This window comes from Larus michahellis, chromosome 12, assembly GCF_964199755.1.
Source record: "Larus michahellis chromosome 12, bLarMic1.1, whole genome shotgun sequence".
Lineage (NCBI taxonomy): Eukaryota > Metazoa > Chordata > Aves > Charadriiformes > Laridae > Larus > Larus michahellis.
The window spans coordinates 8,976,773-8,994,135 of record NC_133907.1 but is presented as its reverse complement, the minus strand read 5'-3'; the positions used below and the strand labels follow the sequence as shown (position 1 = coordinate 8,994,135).

The following is a 17,363-nucleotide window of genomic DNA, read 5'->3' as shown; positions in this document are numbered from 1 at the left end:
ACAATTAAACTCTCTTCAGTAAATTATTATCTCGCTGAGGTTTTGGTTCTGCAGCTCTGTGTACTGCACACTTGCCAAAATGCGTAACTGGTTTGACCAAACCAATCATCAAAAAAAAAAAAAATCAGTTTGTTAAAATTTAAGTATTCAAATTACTTACTACATGCCCCATGTTTAAATCATAAGTATTCAAATACCTTTGCTATCATTTACCCTCAATACATAGTACTTCAGAGAGAGACGTAGTTCTAGATAACTTTTTAATACATGAAAGTGATCTCCATTCACGTAAGTACAAAGGGATGAAAAATGCAAGTAATTCATAGACCTTGTTTCTCCCGGATGCAGAGCAAGCAAATTACTACAATCCTATTTATAAATTAGTGTCCTAGAATGCTAAATAGTAAAGACAAACTCAGCCAAAGTTAGTTCTGTAGGATTTTCAATATCCTTGAAGGAGATCTGTCTAGTCAGTAAGGAAGTCCTATAGAGACATGTCCCAGCAGAGCTGTGGAGCACTTTGCAGGGGGAGAAGAAAAAAAACCAAACCAGTAATGAATGTAGCAAGGTGGGATTTACCAAACAGGAATGCAGCACTTGCATGTAATAAAGCAAATATTTACATTAAGCACAATACAGCAATTTATTTAGATGCTTAAATGAAGAATACAAAGGGAAATAAAGATCACAAAATTATACATACTACAACAGTGTGTCATATATTAGATGGTATAAATGAATACAACACCTTGTGGGTGTTAACTAAAGATAAAACTAAATATTCAAAACACAGCACTTTTGTTTCAGTGTGCTGCTTCAACACAATACACTTTTATACAGATCTAAAAGGTGTCAAAATTAGTAGCTGCAAACTTGTTTCTTGCATGTGATTTTTCTTTTTTTAGCTTAAAAGATTTCAGAAAATGGCTCTGAAATACGTTTGTCATCAGTTGTAACGTCAAGGATATTCAGAACAAGAAAATTCTATAATACAATAGAGTCCAGATATATTTTTTTATGTTGCTGGCCTCTGTTTTGAGATTGTACAAGGTTATGTGCAAAAACTAAGTTTGTCAAAATTCATACTATAGCAGTTTCAAGCTTTTGCTAGGTAAACTAGATACAGCATTTATTACACAGCAGGGCAACACTAAAAAAGAGAAACAAATCTATGATGGGTACACAAGAACAATTTCATAAGCTTCACTTGAATAGGTCTAAAAGACTGTACAAATATACATTTCAACTATTCAGAATGATACATGAAAAAAATCAATTTCCCCATAGTCTACTATACACGTTGAACTGGTAGCTTGTATGGTTGGCCCTACACTACCATGTGAAAAAGGGTAATGTTTAAAAAGACATACAACTGAACATGTACAAGAGTGAAATAAATGTTGAAAATGCAGATAAAATAAACCTCTGCTTTTCTCTGTGCATTCTGGAGCCACCAGCTTATCTGTTTTCACATTAAGTTACTGTGCTCGTTCCAGCAGGTATTCTCAAGCAAGATTCGCCAACAGCATCCTTAAATAACCGCTGGAATAACAGTGGCCACAACCACCACACGCCATGACCTAGCACTCGAAAGGCAGTACCAGTCAGAGTTGAAGCTTAGCAGTCAGACTGAAATGAGAGGGCTGAGACAGTTGTCGACTGGATCGTATTACTGACACTTCCGACTCGAGCAGCTCACGCTTGCTGGCTGCTCAGCTCCACGCCAGTTAAGCTGCTATGCATTGGTTCTGCTACTCCATCAGTCACGCTGTCAAACTGATCTCCATCCTCACTGTCAATTGTGCTATTCTGCCATTCCATCTGCTGATTTGACAAGTTCTCCTCAATCTCTGATGCATTTTTCCATTGCGACTGGTCCTTAGACCAAAACTCTTCTACTTTTCCATAGGAACGATTCTTCCACTTTGACTGCTCTTCATCGCTTTCAGATCCGCCCCCTTTTGTCTCAACAGTCGGTTTACTGCTGCCAGCATCTTCGCTTTGGGAGGATTCATCTGTCCACACTTCCGGTTTTACTTCCGATGTATTATCTTCAAAATCAGAAACCTGCTGAGAACCAGGCCCACTTTCAGACTGTGAAGCTCCATCTTTCCATTCAACAGCATCATCTTGATCATCCTGATCACCTTCGCTATCTGAAACATCACCTACCAGTTTTGCTGGTTCTTCAGCAGAAATGATCTCTTCGTACTTAGAGCTTTCCTCTTGTTTTTGATCAGACTTCTCTGGAGACTGTAATGTAGTTTCTTCAATGATTTCCTTGGATATGCTGTCCTCTGGGTTTTCCACTGTGCTATCAGAAGAGGTTTTCCCACCAGCGTCAGGAATACGCTGACCAAACGGACTACCGCTTTCATTGTATTCCTCTTCTATATTTTCATAGCTGTCTGAGGAACTTTCATTGTCTTTTCCTAAGTTTATTTTTTTATCGACAGTCTTACTAACGTTGACTCTGGAATTCTTTTCATCGTGGTTTTCAAACAGCCATTCAGCATCAAAATCCATTTCATGTTTAACCTTGTTTAACTCTTTCATATTGAAACCGAGCAGCACACCAGGTTTGTATTTTTCACAATCTCTAACGCATTTCTTCCTTTTGTTACTAAAATGAGACGCAATATCAGATTTCCATAGCCACAAACTGGCAGCCAGTTTTTCAATCTCTCTCCTAGTGGGATATGGTTGCTTATTAAAATATTTTGTGAGAAATGTTTTCCTGGCTTCATAGGAATCATCTTCATGACCCTTGGGGTCCAATGCTAGAACTACAGGCTCTTCGGGCTTCTCCTCAAAGGCAGAGGGGGAGTCATCATCATCCATTTTCCTTTTCTTCATTAGCGAGAATTCCATGTGTTCATAAGTACGTTTTACAGGTGCTACCGCTGGAGACTGACTTAGCCGAGATGACGAAGTACCTTTGTCCTGGCCGTTCTGAGTCTTCCCGACACCTCTGCAGTGGACAAGGTGCAGCGTTATAGTTGAGGCAGTCATGTTACTCGTATATACACCAAGGCAATGAATGCATTTGTAGGTCAGCTTCTTCTCAACCGGATGAACTGTCTGAATTACTTGATGCCTCTCCCGTAGATGATGTGCAAGTGCATCAGAGATGGGTCCTTTTAGGATTGAAAAGCACAGAGGACAGAGAGTTTTCCCCACGTCTTTTTTGTAGGGAACTGCTGCTTGTGGAGAACTTTTTACAGGTACATCAGACTTCTCCTGGATTTTTGGCTGTGGTTTTGGAGGAACTGGGGGAGTATTCTGAGCATGGTAAGCTACAGATTCAGCAGGAGCATCTCTCAGGTTGTAGGTGGTTACAAGAAGATGTATATTCGTGTGACTACCCTGCTGCAATGTCAAATCAAAGGTTAGAGTAGAATCCGTTTTAGGTCCCATTTCTTCATCAACATGAACCATTCGCATATGAGCGGCCATCTTTTCAACATCGTTGAAGGTTGAACGGCAATACGGACAAGACAGACCATGTATTAACATATGATTAAGCAATGTATCAGTGGGTAAATAGCGATTACAGTATAGACATTTGCTAGTGAAATTGTGTATTTTCATTATATAGTTAGCTACTGCAGGCACCTTTTCGGCCTTGTGCTCCTTTTCAAAGTGGACACTATACACATTTTCAGGAAACAGCTCATTACAGATTGTACAGATTTTCCACTTCTGTGTGGATGATGTATTGACAGCGGAAGGACCTGTAGCAGCTACAGGAGATTTCGAGCCAGACTGACCTAATACTCTTGAAGCTGCCTGTGACTGAGATAATGATGACTGTTTCAACTGAGCTGATGAAAGAGAAGATGAATTGGCAGACTGAAGAGAGTATCTTGCCGAGGCCTGTGATCTCTGTTCCCCTCCAAGAGTGTAAGGCCTTCCATTGCCACTTGCTGAAAACTGTTTCATTGTTTGCGACTGCTGTGAAATAGAAACTGCGTTACCGCTTAAGTTTAGCCTTCCCCCTGGCTGACCAACGTAACTTGGTGGTACTGATTTGACTCCATAATTGTTCTGTTGTAGGTGAACATTTGACATCATATTCACTCCTGCGGAATTCAATGTAGGCTTTGGTATAGTGAGTCTGTTCATCATCTGTTGCGACGAAAGAGATCGAACACTTCCAGGGGAAAGGGGACCCATCCTCTGAGGGAGCCCCATAGGCTTTTTATCCTGTGGTTTTGGAGCTATTAGCATCAAAGGTTTAGATCTTGGAACCACTACGTTAGTGTGACCTATCATCGCTGTTACCTGGTATCCTATGCGTTCGTGGTCCTCGATAACATGCTGTACTAAAGCTTCATATGATTTCGGCATAAAAAGGCATCGTTTGCAGTGAATACTACCCTCCTCTCGGGTACTGGAACTTAACGGAACTGCACCATTGAGTGACTTTTCACCTCCCTTCGCTACGTAAGGAGCAGCAACATGCTGAAAATGTTCCCTGTAAATGTGCTTTCTAACTATTTCATACAGAGGATCTCGGTAAGTGCACTTCTTACAGTAATAAACAGCTTGTTCTACACTGTCAGCCTGCTTAGGTTTAAGGCTATCATGTTTGTTTTTATCTTTAAAAGTGCTGATGCCTCCACTCGGTGTATTGGCATTTGGAGCATGAAATATTTTAATGTGCGTTTCCAAAGTCTTTTTGTCCGCATTGAAAGTACAGTAAGGACAATTAAGGAGAATCCTATTTTCAAAGTCTTCACTATGAACATTCCGGAAGTGGCTTTTGTACGCTGAAAAGAACTTCGAGGAAAATGGACATGCACTGCAGCAAAAGGGCTTTGTCCGATAGTCCTTAAAACAAAGAACAAAGCAGAAACTAAATATTGAAAAGCAGTTTTTAGAAAAACAACATCCATGATCTTCTCTAAACAATAATGTTTCTAAATAATAGTCTCAAGACCCACTGCAACAATCTCAAACCTTTAGATTAATTTCTTCTCCCCAGTGTTTGGCCTGCCCTAAAAACTTTTATCACCTGAACATACACGTGATGTGGCAAGAGCCAGTTTAGAGATCTCTCAAGAGTTTGAGCATGAACTCAGCACGCAAGGCTAAATCATAAGCACCTTTCTCCACCAGTCAAAAATAAGCCTCATTCCCTGCAGCCAAGCTGCATTAAAAAGTTCACCGTAAGCTCATTTCCAGGGGGGAAAGGCAAGCGTGATGGAGTAGAATGAGACTGTATCCAGAAGGCAAGTTACTTCCCGTCAAAATCTGACAAACATTTGTAGATATAAGACAGATATATAACTTCAGCTATTTCAGTGTCTTATTCCATTACAAACTTTTATATAAAAGATGCTCTTCAAAACTTATTTTTGGTGAACAAATGGATTTACACTTACTAAGTCATATACTAAGGCTACATGAACCCTTAAAGCCACCAAGCCTTTTCCTTCTGATCAAAGCACAAACCTGATTTTTAAAACAATCTTGAAACAGAAAAGGCATTTGAAAATTCCACCCTTGCAGTTTCCCTGCACCCTTTATCTTTCTTATATTTAACATGTTGCCGATGCAGTTCTTGTCAACTGTTGTAACAGAAACTAAAGTTACATTGGCCTTAGAGATAGCCACAAGCAATCTGGCATTTCAGATGAGATAAGGCATGAAATTCAGATAGTTACAAACATTCATCATGAGTGTCAAAACAAGTCTTGTGCATCAAGCTACACATAGATCATTTGAAGTAGCTGGAGAATTGTACTCTCCCTCTGCATAGCTAAGTAGGAATATGTGCTTCTGCCCACCTCCTGAAGCCTCAGACATCTGGTAGGCTGGAGACAAGATAAAACAAACTAAACAAAGGCTGTCTCCTTTTATTTTACAATTTTTGTTTGGCAATTAACTAGGAAAAAGGACAACGTCAGTATATTTTATGGAACACAGTACGAAAGGGACATTTTCAGATTAACAGTACCCTAGGAATCCACCATAATACAGGCCCCCATTTCCTGTAAGAGCATTACCTCATCTTTCAGATGCTAAAGGAGGGCTTATTTGGTGGAGAGATTTCTCACCTTCTCACTTCTGTCAGTGCTGGTATTGCTCTGTATTGTATCATCGGCAGAGGCTACTGCAGTGCACCATGACTTGCCTTAAATATGTTCATCAGAATCAAGTGTTATTTCCTCCCTCCACTTCTAGCTCAATTCTAGCCCAAATTTCCTTTAGTACTGGCCCAGAAACATCTAAAAAGTAAGACTTCCAGTGTCACTTCATTCTGCTGCATTGAACTATATACGCCTAAAACTAAATCTCGGATACAGTCAGGTTATGAGAGTCTTTAGATATGGCAGACAGCTAACAGAGCTACAACAACATGGGAGAGAGCAGCAGTTAGACGCGTTCATTGGAACTTTTTCTGCAATGATGAAAACAGATAATGAAACATAAAAAACTTATCACGAACTGTATAAAATTGTTGATCTTTTGACCGGACGGATGGTGAAATCATGCTAAGCTTGAAAACAGACGGGCTCTTAAGGTGCGGTTGTCAAAGGGTGAGTAAGATTTCTTGACCAATCAGTTCTCCAGTATTCGACTATCCATACTACTAAGGTAAAGACCAGGATTGTTACTTAAAAAAAAAAATAAATAAAAAAATAGCAGCGCAGCTTTTTGCTGTCCCTTAAACTGATGACAAATGAAGATCGATGGGTAAAACTGCAGGAAAAGCTCTTGGCATATTTGTGAAACGCCCTTTAGTATGAACCATCTTCAGAATCAGATGTGTCAACATAAACTATTACCAACCTGATTTTTTGTAAGCGATGGGTCCCACAATCCTACATCTTCCCATGTAGTGTTTTTCAAATAAAAGTCATTAGGTTCAAACTGCTTAAAATCCTGGAGAAGATGGGAAGAGAGTACAGAGAATCAAAACCAAAGATCAACTGCTCCCTTAAGCAACTCTTGTAAGCATCCATGCAGTCTTCTCAAGTGCTGCTGGTGAACAGTAGACACTATTAGTTCAAGGAAGTGGGGGTATTTAAGCTGCACCTCTGTGGAGGTGAAGAGTTGTGCGTAGTCTCAATATCACAAAGCACCTGAAGAACTATTTTCAGTACTCATCCTCCTAATTAACCCAAGACTGTAATTACATACCTGCCCCATTTTCAAAAGCAGTCATGGAGAAAAGTATTCCAGGGCTAGTGCTAAACATTTAAGATCATATAGATGCTTTACCATAACTCTTATGTTTGCTTGGTTTGGGGTTTTTTTGGAGGGAGTGGGGTGGTGTTTGATTGGTTTTGGTTTGTTTGTTGTTTTTTTTTAAATTACTTTAATTTCATACAGGAATTCAGATAAAAGTTTTAAAAGCTTGACTACATGTATGATGTCCAAGAAGCCCAATTCCTATTAAAAAATAATCTTATGAAGTACTTTGGCATCTCATCTTTGGCATATAAGTCGGCAGCACATAAAGACTCAAAAATAGTATTTCCATGGAAATGAATACTTGTCCCAGTTCAGAATTTTACCCTTAAAAATTATACTCGGTTCACAAATTTCCCAAGCAGGAAGGACTGGCATTTCTTTTTCTTATGCATCTCACTTAAATGCTCTTTATAGAGACACTAACAGAAATGACAAAGCGAACAGGTCATCATTTGCCAAGTACTCTAAAGAGTTAAGGTATGTGAACTGACAGTACAGAAGTTAGTGTTCAGGAGAGAAAGCTGCGTTTTTGAGACAACAGTTATGAAGTCTGTCCAGAAGAGCAGCACAAGCACCCTTCCCTTCTAGCAACTAACACAGGTACAGAAGTGAGTCTTTAACCTGATGCCCTGCTGTTCAGCACTGACTGAAAGCCTCAGAATCACCTTCTGTCCCCCAAGAACATCCTATACCGCACCTAGTATCTTGCTTCATTCCTAAATGTTCAGGTAGGAAATGCTATTTTTAAGCATTTGACATAAACAAAAGACAACCTACCTTCAATACACATCAAGTCAGTCACACACAGCCTGAAGTGTATCTTGTCTCCACTAAGCTTTCTAAAAAGCGCTTACAGGCACATTTTAGCTCAACATATTGAAAGTCCTACTTTGTGTAGAATTTAAAAAGCAATGCAGGGGTAGCAACACCTGAACAAGGCCCGAATGGAATCTCAGGATCGTTCTCAGAAGCTGATGAGAACACAGGAATACAGTGTGGGAACAGGATACAGGGGATCCCTTCAAAATTCACAGTGAAAATTTAACATTTTGTGAAACAGGTCTAGAAAAAAACCCCCAACAATGTCATACAGCAAAGACCTCATAGTCCCACTAGCTTTGGAGCATTTTAATTCTACCTACAACACTCGGGAGGTCTCATACTTACTTCTATATGTTCTTTACAGTATTCCAAACCAATGTCACTAAGTATTTTTTTCACAGTTTTCCGGGCCTTTCTTAAACTGCCAAGGTTGTTGACAGGAAGTTGGAACATAGTTTCTATTGAAAAAGAAAGTAAGAGAAAAGGTTTAAGTCAAATGTGTTTTGTCTGATAGAATGTTGCACTTTTAGTAATTTTCTGTCTCGTTTTACCCATATAACTCAGTATCAGAGCTGTACCATTCACTACCATATTTTCTGTCTGATTTGTTCTTAAGTGAGGCTGGCCATAAGCTAGATATCGACAAGCTTAAGAGAGCAGTTAAAAACCCAACAAACTGATGTAGCAACTATTGCAGGAGTAATCAGCTGCATCTGGAAATAATTTTTTTTTTTTTAAGTGTGTGTATTTACACGAAATTGACCCCCTATGCTGAAGTACTTAAAAACTCAGTTTCTCTTTTGTGCATATGTATCCTAACTGATTGGAAAATTGGTAAGTTGAGCTTCAAGGTTTGTGTCAGTCTTGCAATAGATTTAATAGTGTCTCTTCAGTGAGAAAGATGCTTCTTGCATTCAGCTGTAGGTAGGGTAAGAAATTAATAGTTCCCTCTCTTTACTGTATTTATAGCTGTCAATGGCTGACAAGCTGTTTAGCGTACATCCTTCTTTTATTGAGATGGGACCTGAAAGCTTGGTTAGAGCCCTTCAGAGATACAAATCACTGGAAAAAGTACGAGAGATGGCTTAACACCTCTAAGTGTAGCTGGATATTTTCAGCTTACAAGACAACCCTCCCTTTCAGTTCCCCACACAAATGGCTAATTCATCCAATTAAACTGCCTGTAAATGGCTGGGGCTATCCAGCTGAAAGAAAGTCTAAAACTTTAAGATATGTGGATTCCCAGATTCCGACGTTACCACTAAGATTTCTTCCAAATGCTAATAACTAGTCTTCTTTTGGGTATAGAGGGGTTCTCGGCCTGTATGCTGCTGTCATTGCAGTAAGCACTTGCTCAGCTACAGACCCATCATCAACAGGTCACCTGCGCTTTAAGAGGGTGCAAAATGGCAGAAAGATGACAGTATACAGTGACAATATACAGTGACTTTGGAAGTGAGAGGGGTGGAGCCAGCAATAAAAGAGGTAAGCTTTTCTCAAAGGAAAGGGGAGGAAGCTTCTTACATAGCAAGAAAGGGTCAGAGTTGTTCTCTTGTTCCCTAGGCTTTAACAGTCCAATGCCTGTCGGTAAAGAGTAGTACCTCAGGAGATAAAAGCTGTGGTTTTGATCATTATTACTTCTGTGAGCCAATTCAGAAATGGTGCTTTGTTTGAACAATGCAAGGTTTGATTCGTATCAACAAATTAATCCACTATAAGGCCAAAGACTACCTACATCAACTAAAAATTGACTTTTTTTTTTGTTAGAAGCTTGAAAGTATTTTTAAACACTTTCAAGCAGAAGCCTAGAATGCAGAGTTAACAGAAGTTTGCAGCCATTAAATATTTGAGTTAGACAAAAATTCTCCCCTTTTATCATGAGATCAAGGGCAATCGCTAAGCTACAAGTGCTTACTAAGAAATTTTCTCAAAAAATTAAACCCAACCCTTCTCTTCGCACTATCATGCATACTCGTTAAAGCATTACTTGTCTGTTTACACACTAGGTTTTCTTTATTTTCATACTCCTACCGACTTTTACTAGGTAATGCTTTAAGGCAGTCACTAACAACTTACTATTCCATGATTGCTCCCAACAACACTGTTTAGTTTCAGAAATAAAACTGCCAAGTTGTGCATGTAACAGCACTAATACAAACCACGTCAATGGGTTTCACAAGCTACAAATAGTGCTGCTGGCACGTGGCACTAGGCTCCAGTCTCCTCAAACTCAGTGAATTCAGAAATAGCTCCTGAGCAAGAGCAGAAAGCTATCATGACATTCAGGATTTGTATCACAACTATACATTAGAAATTAAGTGGAAACAAGCCTGAGTTCATGTAAAGATCTACAGGAAAATTTTCAGAAGTGCCAAAGCAATTCTGAGCATTAAGCATTTTGGTACGTGTATCAGGCTGGCTGCTGTCACAGATTACCAGAAGCACTTTAACACCACTACATGAAAACTAGGAAACCAAAGAAAAAGTGTTTAGACTTAGTCTGTAAATCTCAGGGATTCTAAATTACTCAGTTATAGTATTTGCAGTAATGAAGTTACTTACACATCATGCAAAGTGACTAACACTTTTCAAACAACATAGGCCAGAAAAAAAAAATTTCAGCATTTTGTATTTCAATGTTCTGTATTAACTTCCTCCAAGTAACACTTGTTACAAATATTTAGTATACTCAAAACCATCTTGATTTCTTCACATAAAAAACTTTAAATGCAAATATATTAATTTCTGTGACTGCAGAGGTGTTTCAGCTAACTCTAGTCTCGGTGAAAGGATTAGAATTGAAAAAAATTTTAGAATTAAGTTCATATGAAAAGTAGCTATGTTCTGCATCTTATCTAGCACCTTTCATTTTAGGGAAACTGAAACCCACTGTAGTAATATGAAGAATTAGAATTCTAGTGAAATACCTTATAGGTAGATTCACTTATAGGTCTCCTAACATGAACCCTGATCACGCTGTCTGTGAAGAACATTTCTCCAGGCATTCTTTGCCAGCTCAGAGAAGGCAAGGATCAAATAGATGAGGGCAGGAAACTACTTGCTCTTCCCAGTTATTCCCTAAAAAGCCTCTAATACTTTGTATGGGAAATCATGAACTGCTCTTTTTTTTTTTTATGCTGTACCCATTCTCATCGGTACTCTTTTATAATCAAGTATTTCAGCTGCAATTATAAACAATATCCAGGCCTAAGACATTCTTCCTCTCAATGAAGGAGTGAATGTGATTGTCCAAATAATTAGAGTGATTCATGTTGTCCTTTCAGAACGCTGCTCACTCCTGCCCAGTGAATTATTTTTAATCCTCATAAAGGACTAGGAAATAAGGTTTGAATCTGAGTTTCTAACTTCTTGTTACTTTGAAAATTGACTCAGGCAAATCAGTTCCTTTATCAAAATGTGCATCCAAGCTTACAGTTCCTTTATCCGATTTTTCTGATCAAATCTGGAATTTATCCACTTGTCCCTTTACTCTTTTGATTAAGAAAGAGCGGTTTCTAAAGGCACACACTGAAGAGAAGTTTAAGAGAAACACTTTCAACGTACATACCATTTTATAACTGTACTGTGTACTAGGCTTTAAGTAAGGACAGAATGTGCCAAGTTCCGCCCTGCTTTTCTACCCGGCCTTGCCCATACTGCGGTATCAGCACCTCTGGGCAGAGGCCAGATCCTGCTGTTTGTACTATTACTTAGCATGCTTTTGGATGAAGTAAAATAAAAATAATACCATTTATGACAAAGTATAAGCATGTAAATGGTAGAAAAGCTTTTGAAAATGGTAATGGATATTTCCCTTGCAAACTGGAATTTGTATTGTGAAATTGTTGTATTAAAAAAATTAAGACCACAAAGAGTACGTTTACATAGTTCAGGGCAGTATTACAATTAGTTTAGTTACTTCAACAAATAGAACTAAAATCTCCTTGACTAAAAATACTATTTGAAGGTTGCAATTTTGCTTCAATTATAAAAATGTCTAATATAGCTTAAAGGGGAACCAGGTCCATTTTAAAGACATGAATAGTAATTGAAAATATTTAACAACAGGGCAGAGGATCAGCAATGCCAATTTTGGGCACTGTTAGTAAAAAATTAGTTTAAAAGATAGTAAAGACTAATGGGAAAAAATGCTGTTGCCTAAGAATTTAAACTCCTAACTAGCCTATCGATTAATGTAAATGGTTTAATAAGGTTGTGTCCTATTTGCAATTTCCAAGTAGTAGCATTTTCTCCATTTTAGATCTGCAGTTGAAATAGTAAGTGAAGCTGAACATTTCCAGATGCAAAAAACACCTCCAACCTGCGGTTTATTCTCATGGGCCAGTCACTACAAAATAGCTTTCAATACTGAGCCCACTGTCCCTTTTTTCATGACTTAAAACACATCTGACTCGTGTGATACTAGAACTGCATTAAAAAGAAAACAAAAAATACCACACGGTGCACAGAGTGGATTCATACCCTTAATCACGGATCACAAATTGGAAAGAAAATATGCTTCCTTAATATTCTGTTCCCTCTCTTCCCTAAACAGAATTGGGAAGTATGGCTATGAACACTAAGCTACAATAAAGTAACACAAGTTTGCTTTCAAAGCACAGCATAATTATTTTTTTTAAACTCAAGAACATCCATTTATTAAGAGTTCTTGCTGCTGCAGTTCATAGAGGAAGAGTGAAAAATATTAATGTAGCCAAGAAATGAATCATGGCTCCACTAATTCCTTTTCTCAAAGGCAACTAAATAAGCACCGCTCTCACTGTGTTGCATTGGTTCAGTAATGCTTTAGTAGCTTCTTCGTAGCTACCTGTATGCTTGATTTTTTCATCAAAAATTATGAGGCAGCATAGTCAAGTATGTTCAGGATTTGAATGAGTGTTTTCAAGTTAATTTCAAATCCAAGGAAATAACGTCCTAGTAATTTTATTCCAGAATAACCCAAATATCAACTGTAGAAACATCAGTCAATGAAAACAACACATTTTAAAGCTTCTAGCAAGCTGTACTATTTTCTTCAAAACCAAAGTTCCCACTTGAAGAACATACTAATTTTGCTTGTAAAGAAACCATTTTTTTTTCTCATGACAGAGCGAGTCAGTACAGTTTGTCTTTAGGCAATAATCACTTGTAAACTTGAAACTCAGCCACAAGTCTCCTAATAATGCTTATTATAAAATACCTTGGTTTAGTACAAGATGCCACTAACAACTTCCTCACCAAAAGAATCAAATGCTTTCTCTTCATTACTGTGTCTAATATACCTAGACATGCCAAATACACCATGACATATATATATATATATATATATAAACCCAGGTGATAAAGGCAGCAAATTATTTAGGGGTGCTTGAAAACAAGCCTCTACTCTTCTGCATCCTCATAGTCAAGTCTTAAAGACAAGAAATTATCAAGATCTTCCTATCACAACACATCATAACAGAGGATATAATTAGATCTTCACGTCTGAAAACTGAAGATCAACCTTACTTTGCAAACTCTGCTTGATAGCTGAATCCAATTTATCTAATCTTAACAAAAACCTCATCCTTAAGCAAATACAGTTCAGTTTATTTAGGAAGTTTCTTGACTATTTAATCATAATTAGTGGAGAGCCAGATACAGTCTGATATTATTATGGTCTGTGACTACAAAAAGAGTTTTTGGCATCTTCATTAATTTCTATTTACAGCAAGTAACTCAAATTGTAGTTGCAATATACACAACACACTGCTGGCACATCCTTGAGTGTGGACGTTAAACCAGTTGGGATTAAAAAGCATCTCAAATCATCATTTAGACATTAACGCTATTCTTGAAATGAGGTATCCTTTATCTGACCAAAGTTGATGTTTAAGAGGGGACACCTGGAACATCTCTTCTTCACTGTCAGAGCTGCTTTTACTGCTCTGAAGCTTACAGCCAAGTAATTATTTTAACAGAAGACAACGCTAAGGAACGCAGCACCTAGTACTGACAAAACTCACTAGTGCTTCCATCTGGCACTGAAGCTATCGCTACATCCAGCATCCCCCACCGCAAAGGATGCCCATAATAACTGGTCACAGATCAACTGATCCTTTTGTAAAATAGTTTACTTTTAATGCTGTTTCTCCTATTTTTCTACTGAAATGAGGTGAGCAGTCTTAAATACTCTGCACTTCAGTGAAGACACTGAAGGCACAAGCCTTTTCACTAGGCACAAGCAGCTCAACATTACACGTTTATCAGTTACCAATTGCTGATGGTTAAAGAAGTGTTACTTACCTAATATTACAGGCTCACTACAGAACTTGTCTCTCAGATCTCAAAGTAGCTTTCAAAAGCAGCTCAGCTGCATTTTTTAAATAAAGGAGGAATTCATTTATCCTGAGATGATACCACTCAGTCAATGGCAATTCCAGCCCAGGATTCTAGTTAGTGAGACATTCTGTATTTCCACCTATTCTGTTTTACAGTAGGGAGGCATAACTGTTTATGCATAACTAGGCATAACTAATTTTTATTGTTTTCCTGTATGGCTCTACTCTATCCTATTCATTCCTGCTCAAGGCCGAGATATTTAATACGTTATAGAACTTTTCTTTGTAGGGGAATGCGCATCTGTACACACATTCACAGAAAAAAAAGTCAAGATGATCACATATATGTTCAGCAAAAATAATTCTACAGGAAACCTGAGCATTTTTTTATCCTCATTAAGGAACAGGAATAGGGAGATCTGTCTCTAAGTCAACCAGTTATTTTCAAGTTGATGATTCAACAAACATAGTAAGAATTAAGTTTGTGTCTGTCCTTCTGTTTCCTACTTCTAGACTTGTATCCCACCTTCAAATACATTGGGAAGCCCTTGTTCGTAAACTGAATTACGCATCAATCTACACTAAAGTGCTGGGTGCAGAGAATAAATGATTATTTAAAAACAAGATCAACAATGTCCTTACTAGAAATATCCAGGTAGTATTTTTAGGTGCCTGAGGAAACGGATTACTAACCTAGTTGTAAGAAATTCTGAAAAATTTGACTGATTTAATAAGATCTCACTCATCTTTAGCGTGCTTGTACACAAAATGTCTGACTGCATCAGACACAAAATAATGATACAATAAGCAGACTACACTGTGCAAGAACTATTTAGAACCTTCTTTTATTCTGTATTTATGTAGTACCTAGCATAAAGGTCTAGTCCACAGCCAGGTACTGATTCCTAGAATACTTCAGTAGCCAAACGTAAGCACAAAAAACAAGCTATAAAAAGAGCAAACTATCTCTTAAGTTCATTAGAAACGCTGTACTTCAGTTTTCATTTCATAGTCACATTTTGGAGATGCAAAGACTTATTGTAGAGAAACTTCATGCTACAGGCAACAGCCACTACGCAAAGCATGAACAAAAAGCTAAGATGAGTTTCCTAGCTAGTGCACATGCGTTAACAAAACGGCCTGAATGAAGTGCTCGGATCTTCACCCAAAATTCTGAAGGGGGAGTGGGAGGAAAGGTTTTGTGGAAAAGCAGGGAGTATTTGCAAGGTAAGCAGAGGAACAACAGTTAAAAGACTTCACAGAACTCAAAGTGTGTACATGGTATTGTGCTTGGGAGAACTGAAGCACTGCCTTTGGCTTTTAACAGGCTATAAGTGTCTCAGGAAGGAAGAATTTAATTTTAAGGGCAATTCTGATACTTGCATCTTATAACCTCAAAATTAGGCGATAAAATGACTACAGAGACTTCTGAAGTTTGAGAAGTCTACAGGAACCAGCGCTTCAGTTCACTCAATAGAATCACATCCTGAAATGGGAATGGGCCAAGACATAATATATAGGCTGATTGATTTAAATTAATGATTATGTCCAAGTTTTAGGAAGCAACTGAAACTGCAGGCCAAAAGAGGCAACAACTTTGTGCCTCATTTGTTTAAAATTAAAGGCTTCTTCAGTGTTTTCAAAGAACTCAGGTTCACTGCTGTAATAAAAAAGGGACCTCACTTCAAGATTCATACTGCTTCACAAAGGGCTTTGTCTTCTCTACTCAGTTCTTCTCTAACCTTGTTGGCCATAGCTGGTAAAAGAAAATACTAGTAGGGGGAAAAAAAACCGTGTAACACCTTGAAACGCTCTCAGAAACGCTTGTGTGAACAATATTCAGGAAAAAAACATATTTCAAATGAACAGGAGGGACAAACCCACTACTAGAGAAAGTTTCTGCTTAGTTCTAGGAATTTAACAGAGCAAATATCGTAAGACGCAGGAAATCAAGACTTCTAATTTGTATGGCACGGCAAAAAAGCAGAAAGGAAACAAGGTCTAGCCCAAAAAGTAACCACTGCATAGTCACACAGAAGTTTCAACAAACCCCAAATTCTACAACACATCACTTTTCTTTAAAAAAAAAAAAACAACCAAAACACACCGATTTTAGCATTTAGATAGATTTGCAGTGACCTTCAGCTCCAAATTGCCTCTTCACCAACTTGCTACTCTTAGGAGCACTTCAAATTCCAGATGGAAACAATTGCAGTCACTATTCTAAAAACACCCAGAATGTGAAGTCTGACACATCCTCCTGTTACGTTACTCCAAGTGATTTTTAAACCACTTTTAGCATTTAATAAAAAAGAAACTATCCTCACTGTACCAGCTTCAAGCACTTCAAGTTAACATGGCCATGCAGTTCAGCCCTTTAACACATCAGTTACCAAGGGACTGGAACCACCTAGAAAACCGAGTCAACAGATGAGTTAAAAGAAGGTTACTGTGCAATTCTTTGGAAAATTAATTCATGTAAAATACAATATTGCATGCCTGTTTTAGAGTTCTATATTGCAACAGTTAACATTTTGTTATGCTACATATTTTTCTCAGTGCCAACAGTGATCCCTTATGAGGGAAGTACTGATCTCATACACAATACACTGTATTCACAACTTGAGAACTATGACCTTACAGGAAGGTATGCACCCAGGAGAGCGAGGATAAGGAACACAAGAGGGAAAAACAGCAAAAAAAAAAAGTATCAGTCAAATTATCAGAGGTGATAAAAAAGAGAAAGCTTCCACCTGTCTTTAGACCCCAAAAGCTGTTTCTATTTTAGTCTACTAAAATCTTAATTCTCCAGTTGGTCATTTGTATTTTGGACTTCATCAGAAGCGCTGCCTTGCAGTCTGCTACCTTTGATACCAGCAGGTAACAGATGTTAGACTGTTTCAGCTCTGCCAACTTTATCTAGAACAATGAAATAGAAGGTCTTCTAGGATACAGCTTCAAAGCACCCACAAGGTAACAATGCTGTTTTGATTCTAGGCAAGATGCATCAGTTTCAGA

General features: G+C 38.1%; 1 protein-coding gene across 20 annotated transcripts in view; it reads right to left on the bottom strand.

Moving 5' to 3' along the window:
- Nucleotides 1-555: 555 nt before the first annotated feature.
- Nucleotides 556-17,363, bottom strand: part of ADNP (activity dependent neuroprotector homeobox) — a 31,822-nt gene continuing 15,014 nt past the window's right edge. For all 20 annotated transcript variants that reach the window (XM_074605137.1, XM_074605142.1, XM_074605152.1 and 17 more), the window contains 3 exons: nt 8,371-8,483; nt 6,799-6,891; nt 556-4,833 (listed from right to left, as the gene is read on the bottom strand). In XM_074605137.1, the coding sequence (XP_074461238.1) occupies nt 1,696-4,833; nt 6,799-6,891; nt 8,371-8,483 (3,344 nt within the window). In that variant the 3' untranslated portion in view covers nt 556-1,695. The remainder of the gene's footprint in view (nt 4,834-6,798; nt 6,892-8,370; nt 8,484-17,363) is intronic.